At 42.0% G+C, this 20,983-nt stretch overlaps 1 protein-coding gene across 1 annotated transcript; it reads right to left on the bottom strand.

Annotated features, from left to right (window-relative positions):
- Nucleotides 1–6,002: 6,002 nt before the first annotated feature.
- LOC141114327 (keratin, type I cytoskeletal 47 kDa-like) lies at nucleotides 6,003–20,474 on the bottom strand. Its single transcript, XM_073607943.1, has 8 exons — nucleotides 19,972–20,474; nucleotides 16,252–16,334; nucleotides 15,587–15,743; nucleotides 14,811–14,972; nucleotides 14,056–14,181; nucleotides 13,047–13,264; nucleotides 11,829–11,932; nucleotides 6,003–6,219 (listed from the first exon to the last, which is right to left on the bottom strand). The coding sequence occupies exons 1-8, from the start codon at nucleotides 20,392–20,394 to the stop codon at nucleotides 6,119–6,121; spliced, it is 1,374 nt and encodes a 457-aa protein (XP_073464044.1). The 5' UTR covers nucleotides 20,395–20,474; the 3' UTR covers nucleotides 6,003–6,118.
- Nucleotides 20,475–20,983: the final 509 nt, after the last annotated feature.

Raw genomic sequence — 20,983 nt, 5'->3', positions numbered from 1 at the left:
TCCGCCGGGGGAACTTTCTCGGCAAGACACCGGCACCCCCTGTACTATTAATCGGGACCCAGAACTCGAGATTCCGGGTCACCTGATTGCTGTGACAGCCACCGATAGGCTATCACAGTGATCAGTCACTGTGAAGCCCGCCCCTGTGTTTTCTGTCTTTGTCAAGGGACGAGAAATATATCTTTGTCATTGTAGAGAGAGGAAAAAAAAAAGAGTGTGTAGAAAAAAATAAAAATAAAAATAATAATTAAGAAATAAAATACATAAAAAAATACATAAATACATAGATCAAGGTTTGATCTAGGTCAGTGCCAGGATTAGTGTTTGGGTCAAGGTCGGGATCAAAGGTCAGTATTTTTTGGACTTTTTTTTTTTTGTATCCGCTTGCTGACTGTATACTGTACATATACGGTGCCAAGGGGGCATCCCTGTGCAGAACCATGTATCTGTACGTGATCCTGCATTTCCGGGTCTGAGGCACACATGCGTGCTGTCGGCGACCCAGCCCCGCTGTGATTCGACACAGCGGGAGCCAATTTTTTTTTTACCAAAAATATGTAGCAATATACATATTGCCCTAAATTTATGAAGAAATTTATTTTTTGATTTTTTGATTTTTTTTATTGGATGTGTTTTATAGCAGTAAGTAAAAAACAATATATATATTTTTTTTCAAAATTGTTGCTATTTTTTGTTTATAGCACAAAAAATAAAAACAGCAGAGGTGATCAAATACCATCAAAAGAAAGCTCTATTTGTGGGGGAAAAAAAGGACATCAAATATGTTTGGCGTTGCATGACTGCGCAATTGTCAGTTAAAATAACGCAGTGCCGTAGTGCAAAAAATGGCCTGGTCATTAGGGGGGTAAATCTTTCGGGGCTGAAGTGGTTAAATTAGAATCAGTGTCGGTGTGTTTTAGCTAAAACACATTGAAAAATGCGCACTATTGATTCTGGGCTGTACTGCGGGTATAAGCAACAAATGACACATATGTGGTATCGCTGTGATCGTTAGGAGAAGGAGAATTTGTTTTGGTTATGGTAGTAACAAGAAATATACAGCTAAATTAAAAAATATATATATATTTTTTATTTATTTATTTTTTTACTATTTTGGGCCAGTTTTTCTTTGATAATAAAAAAATAAATCAGGAGATATCCATTACCATTTACCACCAAATGAAAGCCCAATCTGTCCTGAAGAAAAACAAGGTATAATTCACCTGGATGCACTAAGTTGTTGCAATGATATGTACTGTTTTACTAAGACATGTCAAAGTTGCAAAATTGGGCTTAGGCATTAAGATTAGATTTACCCTTTGGTGTGGAAGGGTTAATCATTTATAAGGCTTTTTTTTGTTGGTTTTTTTTTGGCTAGAGTGGGGAAAAGTTAGAACCCCTGTCATTTTTTTTTTTTTTGCTGTGTGTGTGCCTGTTGGGAGGATTCCCTCCTAGATTTGTCCTGATGACCATTGTCACCGAACCAGAAAGTACTGGTTAAGATGACTGTAGCCATATTAGATGACTTGCAACAATACAATTAAGGATTCATTCGCTTGGCATATGCGTATTTTCTGCATGGGGCGCAGGTTCTTGATGGCGGGCAGGCAGTAGATCCTGTGTAAAATATGCAACTTAAGTACTCGCTTTTAGATGCGTGCAATCCTTCTAATGGCTATGCGTGCGTTTACCTATGTTTATGCAAATATATGCATAAAATATGCAGATCTGTGCAGCCCTGGGCGCAGCCGTGTCCTAAACCTTTTATGTAAGCTGCTGATCGCAGTGCACATTTTTGGTTGTAGTTGTTGCTATGTGTATGGCCTCATTGATTATTATACAGTGGGGGTTATTTACAAAAGGCAAATCCACTTTGCACTACAAGTGCACTTGGAAGTGCAGTCGCTGTAGATCTGAGGGGGACACGCAAGGGAAATAAAAAACAGCATTTTAGCTTTCACATGATTGGATGATAAAATCAGCAGAGCTTCCCCTCATTTCAGATCTTCTCCTCAGATCTACAGCGACTGCACTTTCAAGTGCACTTTTAGTGCACTTCCAAGTGCACTTGCAGTGCACTTGTAGTGCAAAGTGGATTTGCCTTTCATAAATAACCCCCATTATCTCACAAAAGTGAGTACACCTCTCACATGTTTGTAAATATTTTATTCTATCTTTTCATGTGACAACACTGAAGAAATGACTCTTTGCTACAATGTAAAGTAGTGAGTGTACAGCTTGTATAACAGTGTAAATTTGCTGTCCCCTCAAAATAACTCAAAACATAGCCATTAATGTCTAAACAGCTGGCAACAAAAGTGAGTACACCAGAGCTTCACAGGTTGCCACTGGAATCCTCTTCCACTCCTCCAATGTAACATCACGGAACTGGTGGATGTTAGAGACCTTGCGCTCCTCCACCTTCCGTTTGAGGATGCCCCACAGATGCTCAATAGGGTTTAGGTATGGAGACATGTGTGTTTGGGGTCGTTATGTTGGAATAGTGCCCTGCGGCCCAGTCTCTGAAGGGAGGCGGTCATGCTCTGCTTCAGTATGTCACAGTACATGTTGGCATTCATGGTTCCCTCAATGAACTGTAGCTCCCCAGTCCCGGCAGCACTCATGCAGTCCCAGACCACGACACTCCCACCACCATGCTTGACTGTAGGCAAGACACACTTGTCTTTGTACTCCTCACCTGGTTGCCGCCACACACACTTGACACCATCTGAACCAAATAAGTTTATATTGGTCTCAGACCACAGGACATGGTTCCAGTAATCCATGTCTTTAGTCTGCTTGTCTTCAGCAAACTGTTTCTTGTGCATCATCTTTTGAAGAGGCTTCCCTCTGGGACGACAGCCATGCAGACCAATTTGATGCAGTGTGCGGCGTATGGATTGTAGCAATGCTGGCAGCCCTCATATGTCTATTTCCCAAAGACAACTTCTGGATATGATGCTGAGCACATGCACTCAACTTATTTGCTCGACCATGGCAAGGCCTGTTCTGAGTGGAACCTGTCCTGTTAAACCGTTGTATGGTCTTGGCCACCGTGCTGCAGCTCAGTTTAAGGGTCTTGGCAATCTTCCTATAGCCTAGGCCATCTTTATGTAGAGCAACAATTCTGTGTTTACAAGTGACAGTGGTGAGCAGGAAGCAGAGGGCGAGAGCCGGAAGTGACAGAATGGAGTTCCGCCACGTCCTGGCTGAAAAAAAGCCCTGGGTGCGAGGCCCACATGAAATGGCCTGACGGGCCAGATTTGGCATGTTCTCTAAAAGGTACTTGAGCTACTTTTTGACTAGAGATGAGCCCGATGTTCGAGTCGAACATAAGTTCGACTCGAACATCGGGTGTTCGCCGAATAGCAAACAATTTGGGGTGTTCGCAGCAAATTCGAAAGCCGCTGAACACCCTTTAAAAGTCTATGGGAGAAATCAAAAGTGCTAATTTTAAAGGCTTATATGCATGGTATTGTCATAAAAAGTGTTTGGGGACCTGGGTCCTGCCCCAGGGGACATGTATCAATGCAAAAAAAAGTTTTAAAAACGGCCGTTTTTTCGGGGCAGTGATTTTAATAATGCTTAAAGTGAAACAATAAAAGTGTAATATTCCTTTAGATTTCGTACCTAGGTGGTGTCTATAGTATGCCTGTAAAGTGGCGCATGTTTCCCATGTTTAGAACAGTCTCAGAACAAAATGACATTTCTAAAGGAAAAAAAGTCATTTAAAAGTGCTCGCGGCTATAATGAATTGTCGGTCCCGGCAATACACATAAAAGTTCATTGATAAAAACGGCATGGGATTCCCCCACAGGGAAACCCCGAACCAAAATTTAAAAAATAAAATGCGTGGGGGTCCCCCCAAATTTCATACCAGGCCCTTCAGGTCTGGTATGGATATTAAGGGGAACCCTGCGCCAAAATTTTAAAAAAAAATGGCGTTGGGGTCCCCCTCAAAATCCATACCAGACCCTTATCCGAGCACGCAACCTGGCAGGCCGCAGGAAAAGAGGGGGGGATGAGAGAGCGCCCCCCTCCTGAATCATACCAGGCCACATGCCCTCAACATTGGGAGGGTGCTTTGGGGTAGCCCCCCAAAGCACCTTGTCCCCATGTTGATGGGGAGAAGGGCCTCATCCCCACAACCCTTGCCCGGTGGTTGTTGGGTTTGCGGGCGGGGGGCTTATCGGAATCTGGAAGCCCCCTTTAACAAGGGGACCCCCAGATCCCACCCCCCTGTGTGAAATGGTAACAGGTACAAATGTTCCCCTACCATTTCACAAAAAATGCGTGAAAATTATAAAAAAAAAGACAATACATGCCTTGGGACAAGTCCTTTATTAAAAAAATAAAAAAATAAAACTGTCCCCACGAGGTCTTCTTCTTCTTCTCTCGCTCCGATGGACTGAAAAAGAAAAAAAAAAAGTCACACGCCGCCTACGATAGGAGGCACCCGCCGTAATGACCGGCCTCTCAGGTGACAGCTCTTTTATAACTGAGGGCGGGGCTACACGATGATGTTGCCGGGTGACCCCACCCCCCTCTGATGCATGGGGACATCCCTATGGCTTCCCCATAGCGTCAGAGGGGGCGGGGCCACCCGATCCGGCCCCCTCTGATGCACGGGGACATCCCTATGGCTTTCCCGTAGCGTCAGAGGGGGCGGGGTCACTCGGTTACGTAATCGGGTGGCCACGTCCCCTCTGAGAGCCATAGGGATGTCCCCATGCGTCAGAGGGGGCGGGGTCACCCGGCAACATCATCGTGTGGCCCTGTCCTCAGGTATAAAAGAGTCGTCACCTGAGAGGCCATTCATTACGGCGAGTGCCTCCCATTGGGCAGATCGTAGGCGGCGTGCAGCTTTTTTTTTCGGTCTGTCGGAGCGTGAGAAGAAGAAGAAGACTTTGTGGGACAGTTTTATTTTTTAATTTTTTTAATAAAGGACTTGTCCCAAGGCCTCCAAGCCTCAAGACCCTCTTAAAGGGCTGTGAGAGAGTAGCAGCAAGGGGTTCATTTCTGAGTTTCTGAAGCCAGAGATTACTCAGGGCTGAGGATTCTTCCCCCGTTGTCATCTGACAGAGCTGAGCTAAAACCAAGTACCAGCATTGTGACATCAGAAGATGGGAAGTGACCCACATGGTCCTCCATACCCTGAATTCTCTCATATTTTCTTCTCTGCTGAACAGAGTAAGAGGGCATTAAACATGCTTTGTCTATGCAGGTTTGCTTGAATAAAAGGAAAAATAATAAAAAGTAAACAATATCTAAAAATTCTAAAAATTGAAAACTGGAAATATGAAGAATAATAGTAAATAATAATAAAGCATTGCTACAAAATCTCACATGCAGTGAGGGATTCAGCACACCAGTATTTACCTCAAACCAAAATTTCAATTGTGGAGGAGTTGACCTTTAAAGGACAGGTGCATTTTAAGGACTATATTTATACAAAAAAAAAAAAAATTGCAGCGCTATTGCTTTGTGTAACTGCATGTACATTCAGTCTGTGCGAATGGGGCAAAAACAAATGTTTTGACAGCATTTTCCTGATTCACTTCTGTATGCAGGGAAAACATTGAACCTAAAAACAAAAAAAATAGCCTAATAACACATATTTTTGCCCCTATTCCAACAGCACAAACTTACATGCAGTTTCAGGGGATGAATAGCTCTGCAACTTTGCAAAAAATACACCCCCAAAGGGTTGTAAACACCCAATCAGATGTAATAAGTCTCAAAATACTCCTTATCTCTGCTGCTGTTTTTTGATGCAGTAGACAGACTTCTCAGCCCAAAAGAGGTGTCAGAAACAGAAAAAGAAGGTGGGGGGGAGGGTGAAGTTCTTTTGGGCATATTCAAAATGTACTTGTCCTTTAGTCACTAAAGTGAAAGCCCATCTTGTACTGTCATGTGTAATAAGTCCTGCTTTTGATGACCCAACACCAACGATTTGAAAAAAGAATACCCGCAATGTAGCAGTCAGAACAGATTTTTATTTAGTCTCAAGAATTTTGTAAAAGATTACATTTACATTAAGGAAAATTGAATCAATGCTTAGCCCTTTGCACCCCCACAAGTCCCAATTTGCTCTTCAAGAAAATCTTGACCTTTCATCTTAATTCATCTTCTCTTCAACCTTCTGCTCAGAGGAGGACACGACCTTCCCGTCAATTATTTCCTCCACAATGGTCTTCACTACTCTGGTTTTGCTTTGTTCTGGAATCATAATCAGAAAATTGCATTATTGTTGGATCCCATTTTCTGTCTGTATTCAAAATTACGCTATGGTAGGATTCCCAGGGTGATTTCAGGCCCCTTTATATGCCTTAGACCAGGGGTCATCATGCTACTGTCCGTGGGCCCCATCTGGTTGATCACAAGATTTTATTTAGCCCGCAGCTAGGGTCAATGGGGGGGGGTCAACCCTCCCATGTAATGGGAACCCTGATGGGGGGGCTCTGAGGGGGACCCTGATGGAAGGGGAACTTCAATAGAGACCCTGATGGAAGGGGGAATTGTGGTGGGGACCCTGATGTAAAGAAGATTCTGATGGGGAACTTGATTAAGGAGGGACTCTGATGGGGGCCTTGATGTAATAGAGGACCTGCGATGGGGATTTTTTTCTACCCCCAAATATTTGTAAATGTACAATGTGCAAATGTGCCCCTTGTATATAACAGTTTGTTTATCCCTCCTTTAGACTTCAATGCTTTCCCTGCATCTACGATAGATGAGTATTTGTGGTTCATAGGCAAAGTGTTCAGGGTATCTGCCCAAACCTTAGTTTTATTAGTGACATTCTCATGACAATGCCTATCTCTAATAGCCTACACCACCTGCTAAGCCTATTGAGAAACGATTTCAGCTCCAGAAATGCAGGCTCAAGGCTTTTCTGTTAAAAATGACAGCCTTGAGCCTGCAGATAAATGCTGCAACCTATAGGCAGCAGTATTCTTCTGTGATGTCACCTATCCAATAGTGTAACTGTTAGATACAGTTACATTATTAAAAATAATAATACATTATTTAAACAATAGAAAATTTGGGCAGCACAGTATCTAAGTATTATCTATTGATAATGTATAATATACTATATATGTAAAGTGCTGCGTAAATTGATGGGGCTTTATAAGTTCCCGCAATAATAATCATTTAAACAAACATATTGTATTTTATATTTTCACACATTTGTTGGCAATTATCAAAAACAGAGTGTTTTTTAACTTGGTTATGTCATATAAGTCATAGAGTTCCTGTTAACTGACACATTCTGAATTTAGCAGGGCATCCAGGCATCAATGACCATTGGTCACAGAATATGGAATATGGCTCAGGGCATGCTTTAGTTCTGCTCCAGTACACTTATTTTATCAAGAAGCAAGCAACACTAACCTACAGGAAGCAATCAGAATTCATCTATAGATAATGTTGCTTTATTAAGCTGAAATCTGATGGCTTCCAATGTTTATGGACGCTGCTCTATTATCTACTTAATGCTTTTGGCATCTGTTCAAAAGTTGGTTGGTCAGTTACTGGATAGCCAAAGGCTGACTCCGCTTGTCTCATGAACTAAAGCCGGTTACACACTATTAGTCAGCTCAGGTCAGAGCCGCTATACTAACCATGCAACTTTAGTTCAGCGATTTCACAGCAGAGCTGTTGGGTTCTGACAGGGGATACCCCCCCCCGCCAGAACACTTTGATCGGCACTCTCTGCCATTAGCTGAGAGCACTTGTCGGGAGTCAGTTTTCCAGCATGCTCGTCCGACAGAAGCCGGCCAAATGTCTCCCGACATTCTGGCCCTGTGTTTGGGGCTTAAATGTAAAAGCGTCACTTCACAAAAATGCTGTTGCAGATTTGTCATTTGTTTATTACTGTACAATTTTTGCTATTTTTTTTCTTTTCTTTGTTTTATTCAAATCTACTCAATTTAAAGCTTAACTTAATTTTTTAGTTTTGGAAAGACCTGGGAAAAATAGGTACTTTTTTTACTTTTTATTTCTGTCGATAGCACTATTAGGGGATGTTTTCTGATTTGCTGCCCTCTACATCAAGGGGAGCAGTTGTCAGAACGGGAATACACAGACAGGAATAATAACATGAAGGAGCTTCTAATCCCTCCCCATTTTCGTCCCTACAGGAAGTGAGGGGAAATCTCCCCAGTGGGAACACAAACCGTAATAAAAAAAGCAGCTTTATCTGGTTCCACCTGTTCCCAAAAACATTAAGAAAAAGTCTTGGCTGGAGTTGAGGTTTAAAAACTGCATGTTGTATTTTAAGTTTTTGCAGTATTCTGTATGTAAGCAATAATTCACGAATAAAGTGTACATCTAGCACAACCTTTTTTTCTTTGAGTTTGGATAGAGCACACGTATACAAACTTGGCATCCTGAAGAAGCGGTGTTTTTTTGTCACAAATTGCAATGACCCATTGTATGGACAAAAAAATAACTAATTTATGACTGACAATAATAGTTTTAGTTATGGTCTGCAAATAACTCATGAGAAGACGCTTGTATGTGGTCTATTGAGTTTATACGTTATGCGCACACACAAGGGTAATCTTTTATTGCTGTATTAAATAAATTATAAATGTTTTTTAAAATAAAGGTTTGTCTCATGTAGAGATTAATAAAGCTAATGGCCTATCTGTGCATGCTGGACTTTAACCACTTGCCTACCAGGCACTTACACCCCCTTCCTGCACAAGCCATTTTTCAGCTTTCAGCGCTGTCGCACTTTGAATGACAATTGGGCGGTCATGCTACACTGTACCCAAACAAATTTTTTATGATTTTCTTCACACAAATAGAGCTTTCTTTTGGTGGTATTTAATCACTGCTGGGTTTTTTTTTTTTTACAAAAAAAACCCCCAAAGTTTTGAAAAAAACATTTTTTTTACTTTTTTGTCAGTAAATTTTGTAGCTCTGTAATTTTTCGCCTTCACTGCGCTAATGAGGTGGCACTGATGGGCACTGATAGGCTGAACTGGTGGGCATCGATGAGATGGCACTTATGGGCACTGATGAGGCGGCAGTTATGGGCACTGATGAGGTGGCACTGATGAGGAGGCACTAATATGCCGCACTTATGGGCACTGATAGTTGGCACTGATGGGCACTGTTGGGTGGCACTGATGAGCACTAATAGGTGGCACTGATAGGCGGCGCTGGTGGGCACGGATAGGCAGCATGGATAGGCGGCACGGATAGGCAGTACAGATGGGCATTGATGGGCAATGATGGGTGGCACTGATGGGCGACACTGATTGCCAGCACTGACTGGCATCACTAATGGGCACTGATTGGTGGCACTTGTGGGCACTGATTGCTGCCACTGGTGGGCACTATATGCTGGCATTGGTGGGTACTGTTTTGTAACACTGCATTTATTTATTGTAATCAGGGCATTGATGATCAATGCCCTAATTACATCCCTAGATGTCCTCCTGTGAGGAGATGCCGCTGATCGGCTCTCCTCGCCTCACACTCTGTCAGTGTTAGGCGAGGAGAGCCGATTACCAGCATCTCCTTGTTTACATGTGACCGGCTGTGATTGGACACAGCCGATCACATGGTTAAAGAGCTGCAGATGCGGCTCCTTACAGAGATCGGGTTGCGCAGTGTCCTAGCAACACGGCGCATCTGCGATCACTGCGCTACACACCCCCGCGGGCGCACGAGAGCGGCCGTTCTGGGATGCCGTCATATGGCGTCGTCCCAGAACGAGAGCTGCACCGCTCCACCGTCATTTGACAGTGGGCGGGCAGCAAGCATTTAAAGTCCCAGTATTAGTAAGTTTGTCCCAGATACAGTGGCGGCTGGTGGTCAAAATTTGGGGGGGGAACAGACCTGGCCCCCTCGCTTGCACGCCCCCCTGCCATGGCTCTCAATCAATCGGCGATCCACACGCACTACACCCCCCCGCGCTTGAAAGGCGGCAATCTTCTCACACTACCGCCACCCCCCCTCGGGCGTGATCCATGGCCTTACCTTATACTGCTGTAGAGGTGCAGGGAGGAGGACAAGGTGGTGGTGCACTGCTAAATCCTAGGGCTCCTAGAAGAGACTGCTGCTGCCGGGCCAATGGATGCTTCTCCTCCGGGCCGAACAAGAGGCAGGTCCTGAGACCTGTCCTAAGACTCCTGGTCAATCGTGTCTCAGGACCCGCTTCCTGATTGGCCAGGATGAGAAGCAGGAAGACGTATTATTCACTAATGTCACACAAGTGGGTGGGCTCAGGTCTCCACTGCCCAGATAGGGGAAAGATTGGAACTTTTGTTATGTTTTACTGTTATCCAGGGTTCTGTTGATCCCTTGACCAGATCAGGTTTTAACAGATAGAAACAAAAATTAATTATTAACATTATTTTTTTTTATTATACAGGATTTATTTTTACCCTGCTCATTAGAGCTTACAATCTAAAAGGGAGGGTGATAAAAAAATAAATAACTGTTGGGAATGAGCTGATGGAGTAAGTAAAAGGTACAGTTTTTTAGAGGCAGAATAGGCCTCTCTCAAGCGATGAGTTTTCAGGGATCTTCTAAAGGTGGATAGAGTAGGAGATAGTCAAAGGTGGATAGAGGTGGATAAGGAGTTCCATAGAATGGAAGAAGCTCTGGAGAAGTCCTGGAGGTGAGCATGGGGGGAGGAGGTTTTGGGAGTCTCAGACTGGATTCACACTATTGCGAATTGGATTTGGGTTTCCCCGCATCCAATTCTCATGCCAGGAGATTGTGACCAGCTCTCTATGGAGCTGGTTCACAGATCTCCAGAGTGCCTCCGAAGCGAATTGCACAGGAGTCCTATGCATCTTCGGGTCAGTTTCAGGTCCAAATTCAGCCCAAGACCGAAATCAGACCTGAAAGAGTGAACAGGGACGCATCAGACCCCTGCTGTGAGCTGCACCACACGACGGTGTGAACCCAGCCTTAAAGAGAATGGTTTGGTATTTTGAGACAGGGTTGGTGTTGTAGCTTCAGGTAGAGCTGTGGATGGCTTTTTAGGTTGTTAGTATTCTCAATATTATTTGCTGGGTGAGTGGAAGCCAATGGAGGGATTGTCAGAGAGGCGTACTGGACACTGAATGGTTGGTAAGGTGGATGAGTCTGACAGCAGGATTCAAGATGGACTGAAGGGGGGATAGCCTATGTAAAGGTAGGCCAATGAGGAGGGGGTTCTAATCCTTATCCACGCTATCCAAAGCTAAAAAAAAGGTTTTAGCTTGGCATACACTATACATGAGCAGAACTGTGCTTCAAAAAATATCACTAGCTTCTGATTGTCTTTCACAGTAGCAGCAGCAATTCTTCACTGAATATTCATTCTTTGGGAATTAGGCTACTTTCACACTGAAGCGTTGGGCTCTGGCGGTAAAGCGGCGCTATATTTGGTAGAGCTTTTCGGCCTCTAGCGGGGCAGTTTTAACCCCCGCTAGCAGCCGAAAAAGGGTTAAAACCACCCGCAAAGCGGAGCCACAGCGCCGCTTTGCAGGCGGGTTTGGAGCGCTGCCTTATTGTTTTCAATGGGAAGGGGCGCTTTAGGAGTGGTAAATACACCGCTCCTACAGCGCTCCAAAGATGCAGCTTGCAGGACTTTTTAGACCGCCATGCAAGCGCACCGCTCCAGTGTGAAAGCTCTCGGTGCTTTCACATTGGAGTGCATTGACCGGCTCTTTCAGGGCGCTTTGCAGATGCTATTTTTAGTGTGAAAGGGGCCTAACAATTTCGGATGCAAAAATAAACAGTTATGAAAAATAACTACTACAAGTTTATGAAGTGGCATTAGCCTGAATGTGAGAATGTGGAACAAAGGAAAGTATTACCTTTTTTCTCATCAATAGATGCTGTCTTTACTGGTACAGCTGCAGCGGATGATGAGGAAGAGGAAGAGGAAGACACCGTGGAAGACTTAGAGGTAGAAGATTGCCTGGATAAAAAAATTGGTATGGAGTTGTGAAAATATATTACTTAGGTCAACTGGAAGTGAAAGATGTGAAAAGCCAAGACTTTCTTTGCAATTCCTCTCCATGACAAGTCCAAGCCCTCTTTTATTTATGACCATTGACCAGCTTTACTTGTCAACACATAACTGAAATGATTTTAAATCTCATTAGAAAGAAAGACTGGCAAATGTTCATCATAGTCAAAGTCTGTGTCCAGCTGCTTTATTTAGATTATCATAGTCTAAGAATTTGGTGCTCCCCTCTACATAAGTTTTGAAGGGGCAGCTTTTTAAAAAAAAATGATTTTCATTTAAAGGAGATCCTGATGGACTACATTAGCTACTGGCTTCTTATATCTACTGCTAACTCTGCTCCTGTCCATCTGGGAGCTTTGTTTGTTTCCACCCATGTTTGAGTATTCTAGCATCTCTTGTTGCATTTTCCTTAAAATAAATGAAAAATACAACAGGGGGATTGGGAAAACCTTATAGTGAATACAGCAGGTGTACAGAACCAGGAACTCAAGCATGGAGATCTCACCTATAGAGTCCCTGAGAGAAATCAGGAATCTTCATGACATCACTCCAACAAGTTTAACCCACAAAAGGTTTGATCACAGACGTTTATTATTATTAAACCCTTTTTGGGTGAAACAATTCAAAGTGAGCATTAATCTGGGTGAACTCGGGTGAATTCTGGGTGTAGTTGATCTGGGTAAGCTAGTCCTGGAATAATAAAGCTTTGTGAAGGCTTATGTCATTGTTTGTTCATTCCATGTGGGGAGCATTGACGAGGTCCATCAGCCAGCATCTGACACTGCAGAGATAGACGGATGGCAGGCTTTCAGCAGCATTTTCTTTTGGGTTTTTGATGTTTATGCTGAGTCTGATCAAAAATACATGTTCATGCAGAAACCAGTCAAGAGTTTTGCTCATGGATCGTTGAATTGTGCCTTCAGTCCTCCCCCTAAATCTATGGGCAACTTTATACATATACAAATGAAAATCAGTTTTTACATTTACTATTTACTATTCTCTATATATCCATGTCCTTTATTGGTTCTACAATGTTTCAAGGTACTTTATTTTAGGCACTCACCCCAGTTCTCCGTCTAGCAGGCGACGGTATGTTTCAATCTCCATCTCCAATCTGTTCTTGATATCGAGCAGCTCTCTGTACTCCATGCTTTGGCGTTCTATGTCTGATCTGACCTGATAGATCTGCTCCTCTAGCCCACTGATGACAAGCTGGAGCTGCTGGAGCTGTCCTCCATAACGGCCCTGTGTCTCGGACAGGGTGTCTTCAAGGGATTTTTTCTTAAAAATAAAAAAAAGTGTAATCATGGTATTATTTTTGTGCGCATTTTTAGTACTTCTCATAGAAATATGAAATGTAGCCAATAGATTTAAACAGTGTATCCAATTCCAATCATTATATTATTAAATAAAATAGAAACTAGCAAGTTTATCATCCTTACAGATTGCCATTTTGTTTCATACATCTATACTACATATATGGCCAAAGCCATTCATCAATGAAGTTTCACCCCTCTTTGTGGGTATATCACCCTCCACACTTCTGGGAAAGCTTCTCACAAGATTTTGGCGTGTGTCTGTGGAAATGCATGTCCATGCAGACAAAAAAAGCATACTGATGTTGAACAAGAAGACTTATTTTACAATGTGGCACAGTCATGCTGAAACAGAAGAAAGGATTTTCCCAAACTGTTGCCACATAGTTAAAAGTGTACAATTATCTAAAATATCTTTGTTGGTCAAAGCATTGTCTGTACCATTCACTGGAAATACCTGAACCCAATAATGTAAACATATACAGGTACATGTGATGGTCAGGGGTCTTCAAGCTTTTGGCCAAGTACGTTTAACTTGGACAGGAACTCTCAGAAAATGGCTGGCAGCATGTAAATCTCTCCTAGGTTTATAAGAATGGATCCTGTCCTCTTAGATGATCTGGTACTTAGATTTTGTATAAAAACTTCCACCTACTAGATAAAAGCTCCATATCTCGAAATAGACAAAAGTACCTGTCCGTACATATAAGGTGTTCTTAGATTTTGGCTGTATTATATGCACTTCATTTGACATACCATTGCCAGCTGAGACTGCAACTCTATCTCCAAGCCTTGGAGGACACGTCTAAGGTCAGTGATTTCAGACTTGCTTGTTTGCACTTCTTGCACACCGGCTGAGATCTGCTGGTTCAGTTCTTTACTCTGAAACGATAATGGATGAAGAAGATATGTGACCATATTGCAAAATGAAGCCAGAAATGACAGGCAGAAGCAATAACCTCCTCAAATCTAAAGACTTTTGAATTAGACATAGCATGTGTTATCCAGGGCAAGGATCATCTGCGCTGGTATTCTTAGATTTAATGCTGAACTCTAGGCAGCTATAATAGGGTCAAAATACAATGTCACTTTTGTGACATCTGTGCATGTTCAGTTTTTGTCCACATTTTGACACTGAATTGTGGCGGACCTGTGTTGCATCTATTGGTGGCCAGATATAAATGGACTTGTATGTTTATATTAGGTTATCTCCAATTCCTCACATATAGGTCTGGAGATGTTTATTTTTTCTGGACCTGGGTGGACTCAGAGATAGCTAGATGTAAACAGACACAAGTCTATTTACATCTGCCTGCCCATAGACCTGCATGAAGCTTGCATTCAGGTCCTCCTGAAAAACTGATTGGAAAGCCCAATTGGAACGCCCGTGTGAAAGTTGTCTAAATTGTACTGCATCTTCTTCCCCCTACCCCCCTTTTTCAAAATATGCTGGTTACTGCGACAGTACAGGCTCTATTACATTTCCATTTATATGTAGATGTCCATCTCACCTTCTGGGCAAACCATGCCTCTGCGTCTCGGCGGTTCTTTTCAGCCAGGGTTTCATAATTTTCTCTCATGTCATTCAGAATCTTAGTGAGATCTATTCCAGGAGCAGCATCCATCTCTACATTGACCTGGCCAGAAGCACTGCTTCTGGCGACTTGCAATTCCTAGGTAAAAATAGAAGAAAAGATTATGTGACATTTTCTGATGTTCTAAGAAAATTATTTTAAACCTGTTATAATCGAATAATTAATAATAAGCCATAAATACTAACGCACAGTTTTTATAGCACTAGCTATTTTGACAAGCCTGATTCTGAACATTATGTTTTAATATTCTAAGACTTTGTATAATATTTGTACAAATGTCAACATAGGCAGACATTTTATTTTTAAAGTAAAAAGTTTGTGCTCAATAATCGACTGTGTTTTTTTGAGCTTTGAAAGAAGCACCACAGGAAGTCCACAGGTTTTTATGCCTTAAATATTATGCTGAATATTTTATGTTAGGGTTGTTAAATGATTCAAAGAAAGGTACATAGATTAAAAATATAAAGAAAAACAGGCTACATATTTTTTTAAAAAGTGGGCTCATTCTATCAGGCAGTATAAAACCTCTCTCTGACCTAAGTGGTGCCCAGATGACTGTGTTAGATTGTTTAGGGGTCTAGTCATGCTTTATATCAGCAGTTATGACTGCAAATTGACAGTACTGTTCTATAGACGGTAGAACGTGAGCCATTGCAGGTGAGGAAAATTTGATAAAATGAAAATGAACTCACCTCTTCATGGTTCTTCTTGAGGTAAGCCAACTCTTCTGTCAGATTGTCATATTGGATCTCCAGGTCTCCTCTGGACAAGCTCAGGTCATCTAAGGCTCTGCGGAGGCCACCAATGTCACCCTCCACACTCTGGCGGAGAGCCAGCTCGTTCTCATATCTTAGGGAGAAAACAGTAGTTCAAATCAAACCAAATGACTATAAATTGTTGCACACTGTATCGATACTCATATTTCCAATTGGGATGCAAGTGTGCACTCAAAATATACTACATATGGGGTTCATTGAACATTTTAGGGCAAAAAAAATGTGGCTTTAGCCTTTCATCAGAGTTCAGCCTTCTGAATGAAGCTTACATACAGTACTCTATGAAATATCTTTGTAGCATGGTTGCCTCTTCAAAATTCCTTATTTAATTGTCAGCTGGCTAAAAAATTACAGACAGCTCAAAAAATGTATTGACATACCGTCTTAACAGCACTCAATTGTCACAGTGACAACATAGCTATTTTTTGACTGTGGTACATTAATAGTAATATCTTAACAATCACATAACTATTATGCGGGAAAGAAACAATGCTCGGCACCTTGACATCTTTCTTGAAAGTGTGTCCAAACTATATTAACATTTTTAGTTTACATAAAAATAGATCTTCTGTTTAACTTACTTCAATCTAAAGTCATCAGCAGCCAGTCTGGCATTGTCAATCTGCAGGACAATCCTGGAGTTCCCAACAGTGGCATCTAAGATCTAAAATGGAGGGTAAAATACAGTTATTTCACATATAGGAATGCCTCTAGTAATCCTAATTACATTGCAACGATATCGGTATCGGTGGCGATACTTAGCATTCATTATGTACTTGTACTCGTGCAAATGCTCTGATACCTTCAAGAGTCTGGTGTGTTTTCGTTCAGTGGTTCAGGTGCAAATTTTTGGTGTATGACACTGGAAATCACACCTGAACTGCGTTCCTGTACACTGGTTTCAGGTGCGATTCTGGTCTGAATTTTAGCCTGAATTCACACATGAACCGGGCCCAAAGACGCACCGGACCCTTTTTCAATCCGGATCGAGTTCGCCCTGGACATGTGTGAACCGGCTCTGTTGAGAGCTGGTCACACTTACCTGTCATGTGAATTGAATGCAGGGAAAGCCGCATCCTTTTCGCATATGTGTGAACCCAGCCTAAGGTTGCTAATATAAATTATTTACTGTAAACTGTTTAATATTGTACACTGTGCAAACACTGATCCTGGTCATCATTCACCTTCACTGTCAATCTATTCTTGCACTGCAGAAGTTGACATCCTACTAATTATTTTTCTTTGTCTATTAACAGAATCTATGTTGAGAGCATGTGCATATCACATATCATAAGGCAGGCCATAGGTGATGCGAGTTCTGCAACAACAAAATCGCATTCAACACTGTCAGTGTTGATGGGGTAATACCTCTCATGGAGCCTTAGTGTTCTCCCGGCAGTAAAGGGGGGGGGGGGGTGTATTTCGCGGGGAGCTGTCCCTGCTGGGAGAACACAGCGATAATCACATTCTAAAAATCCGACATGCTGGTTGTACCCAAGTTGATTGCTGGTTGTACCCAAGTTGATTTATGGATCGACTTGGGTACAATCAGCCTGCCCATATATGGATCGAATCTCGTCCAGTCCCTGCTGAACTGGCCGAGATTCGAACAATCTATTGTTGGCTTAAAGCGGAGTACCACCCAAAAGTGGAACTTCCGCTTATCTGCTTCCCCCCGCCCTTCACGGCGCTGTCCCTCGGAAGTTCAGCCCCCCTCCTCCTTCCTCTGCCGCCGGGCCAGTTAGAAAGCGCAGAGTGCTTCACGCATGCACAGTAGGGAACTGGCTGTGAAGCCGAATAGCTTCACTGCCATTTATCCTTAGTGGTGATGGTGGTGGCAACTCGGGTGGCGGGTGCTGGCTCCCTGGACAGGTAAGTGTCCATATATTAAAATTCAGCAGCTACAGTATTTGTAGCTGCTGACTTTTAATTTTTGTTTCCCCAGGCGGATCACCTCTTTAAGTCTGTTGAATACAGTATCTGTGCCATTTGCTTGCATTGTGTAGCCATGGTGCCATATCTGGTAAAATACAATTGAGTTTTTCCAAGAATGGAAAACCATTAGAACCATGAGGAAATGTTAGAGGATTATACATTTACATTTATTTTTGGTATTTTTATTTTCAACATTGTTTATGCCATTTCACTATTTATATTATTATTTTATTCTTATTTATTTTTTAGTACGATAGCTGTATGTTAACTGTACAGTCTTTTAAAACATGTATTTTTTCAGTTGCTTTCCCTTCACAGATCTATTTTCAAAAATTCTCCTGTCTTTAGTCTATCAAACCATAAATGTTATAGTATGCAAAGCAAATAATGTGCATAAGCCCTACAACACTTTTCAGCTTAACCGGTTCAATACCGGGCAATTTCACCCCATTCCTTCCCAGGCCAATTTTTAGTTTTCAGCGCTGTCGCACTTTGAACGTCAATTGCGCGGTCGTGCGACGTTGTACCCAAAAAAAATTGATGTCCTTTTTTCCCCACAAATAGAGCTTTCTTTTGGTGGTATTTGATCGCCTCTGCGGTTTTTATTTTTTGCGCTATAAACAAAAGAAGAGCGACAATTTTGAAAAAAACACAATATTTTTTACTTTTTGCTATAATAAATATCCCAATTTTTTTTTTAAAAAACAAATTTTTTCCTCAGTTTCGGCCGATACGTATTCTTCTACATATTTTTGGTAAAAAAAAAATCGCAATAAGCGTATATTGATTGGTTTGCGCAAAAGTTATAGTGTCTACAAAATACGGGATAGATTTATGGCATTTTAAAAAAAAAAATATTTATTTATTTTTTTAGCGGCGATCGCGATTTTTTTTCATGACTGCGACATTATGGCGGACACATCGGACACTTTTGACACATTTTTGGGACCATTCACATTTATACAACGATCAATGCTATAAAATTGCATTGATTACTGTGTAAATGTGACAGGCAGTGAAGGGGTTAACCACTAGGGGGCAGGGAGGGGTTAATATGTTTCCTAGGGAATGATTCTAACTGAAGGGGGAGGGGACGCTCAAGGGGAGGGAACACAGATCGCTCTCCTCAGAGCTGACAGGCTGTGGATCTGTGTGTTTACACACACAGATCCACGGTCCGGCCCGGTTAACGGGCAATCGCGGGTGCCCGGCGGACATCGCGGCCGCCGGGCACACGCACCGGGTCCCGAGCAACCCGGCAGCTCGCGCACGCGTGCGCTCCAGGTGGCGCGCGCGCGCCCCCTAGACGGCCAGGAATACCAGGACATCATATGACGTCCACCCAGGATGGGAGATCCCATCTGTGGACGTCATATGACTATGGCTGGGTAGGGAAGTGGTTAAAGATAGAGCATAATAATAATAATAATATTAATGCTGCATACACACAATCGGAATTTCTGACAACAAATGTTCGATGGGAGCTTGTTGTCGGGAATTCTGACCGTGTGTAGGCTCCATCGGACATTTTTTGACAGAATTTCTGACAAAAAAATTTGAGAGCTGGTTCTCAAATTTTCTGACAACAAAATCCGTTGTCGGAAATTCAGATTGTGTGTACATAATTCTGACGCACAAAATTTCACGCATGCTCGGAATCAAGCAGAAGAGCTGCACTGGCTATTGAACTTCATTTTTCTCGGCTCGTCATACGTGTTGTATGTTCGGAATTTCCGACAAGATTTGTGTGACCGTGTGTATGCAAGACAAGTTTGAGCCAACATCCGTCGGAAATAAATCCAGGATTTTGTTGTCGGAATGTCCGATCATGTGTACGCGGCATTATACTTAGGAATAATAATGAAAAACTGTTATTGTGTGCATTTATAAAATAAATGACATATATTTTTTAACAAAAGTAAACGTTGGTTGTAAGTAATGAAAAAGGAAAAAATAATGGTAAAATTATATTTTTAACGTGTCACTGAAAAAGTACAATATAGTGGATCAGGGTAGTGATAAGGAAGTTGATTTACAAACCAAGTGAAAACCAGGAGAATTTTTGGATTCTCCTGTACATATATACACAAAACTGTGCAATCTGCAATTAATCCGGCAGTTATTCAATCATATATATTTTATACAGTAGGTCAGCAGAACTATATAAAATTATTCAGAACAGTACGTCAGCAGAACTATATAAAATTATTCAGAAGAAATAAATTGGGATGATTTGCCAATTCTTATGATTCGATCATCCCTGTTTGAGAAGTGAATTGTCATTTTCGTTCTTCTATAAAATATATAATTTTAACATCAATCTAGTATTTCAACACTCTTAACTCTATCATTACATCAGAACCTACCTTTCCCCTCAAGTCATTGATGATTTCATAGTACTTGCTGTAATCTTTGGCTCCTGCACCTGCTGCATTACCTACTTGCTTCTCATACCACTCACGGATCCTGTGCTCCAGCTCAGCATTAGCTGCTTCCAGGGCCCTGACTTTTTCTAGGTAGGTAGCCAGACGGTCATTGAGGTTCTGCATGGTCTGCTTATCATTTCCAACAAAGTTACTTGAACCCCCAGCATTGAAAGAAAACCCAGAATTGGCTCCCCCACTTGATCCACCACCAAACCCTCCACCATAGCTTCCACCTCCAAAGGAGCTAGCACCAAAACCACCTCCAAAGCCACCGCCGCTTCCAGCTCCAAAGGAGCTACCACCGTAGCCACCACCTGAGCTTGAAACTTGATAAGATGATCCTGAGCTAAAGCGTCCTGACATGGTGGAAGTATTAATGGACACACTCTCTCTCAGGTAAAGGAGATAAAAGGATGATGTGGATGTGGATTATAGTCTGCAGCTTCTATATATATAGTTTTCAGTGGGCGTTTTAAAGTGGAAAACCAGTCAACAGCTGCTGCTGGTCCTACCCGAAATTAGAAATCTTTTCTTACAGCAATTATGTAACCCTCAGGCTTTTTGTATAATGCTATATGACTAGAATCAGGGAGGGGTACATTCTTTTTTCTCTAAAAGCTTTTCCCCCTATTTGTTTGTTCCAGGCTTCCTTGAAAGCTGCAAATTTTACGGTTTGCTTAAGGCAAAATCAACGAACTTTGAAAAGGTTTGTTTAGCATGCAGTTATTAAGACATTGCATTTCCACATGACCATAAACAGTTTGCTCAACAACTAGTAATTCTGTAACAAGTTTAAATGAAAATTGTATTCATCGTCATATAATAATATCTATTTTGTTAGGCTGCAAAATGTATCTTAGTTCCAACAAATGTCAATTGTTGTCATTAAAATCTTAAAGTATAAGGAAAGCCAAAATGTTTCTTTTTAGATTTGGATAGCATGGTGAGGATT

The sequence above is a fragment of the Aquarana catesbeiana genome, linkage group LG12 (assembly GCF_042186555.1).
Source record: "Aquarana catesbeiana isolate 2022-GZ linkage group LG12, ASM4218655v1, whole genome shotgun sequence".
Taxonomy (NCBI): domain Eukaryota; kingdom Metazoa; phylum Chordata; class Amphibia; order Anura; family Ranidae; genus Aquarana; species Aquarana catesbeiana.
Note: the sequence above shows the minus strand (reverse complement) of the source record. Positions and strands in the feature narration are given on the sequence as shown.

Excerpts from the sequence above, each read along its gene's own strand:
- LOC141114327 (XM_073607943.1), bottom strand. The coding sequence starts at position 20,394 with ATGTCAGGACGCTTTAGCTCAGGATCATCTTATCAAGTTTCAAGCTCA. Across the intron at positions 15,744-16,251 it reads GCTGATGACTTTAGATTGAA|ATATGAGAACGAGCTGGCTC; the intron begins GTAAGTTAAACA and ends TTTCTCCCTAAG. Across the intron at positions 14,182-14,810 it reads AGGCATGGTTTGCCCAGAAG|AGTAAAGAACTGAACCAGCA; the intron begins GTGAGATGGACA and ends TTATCGTTTCAG.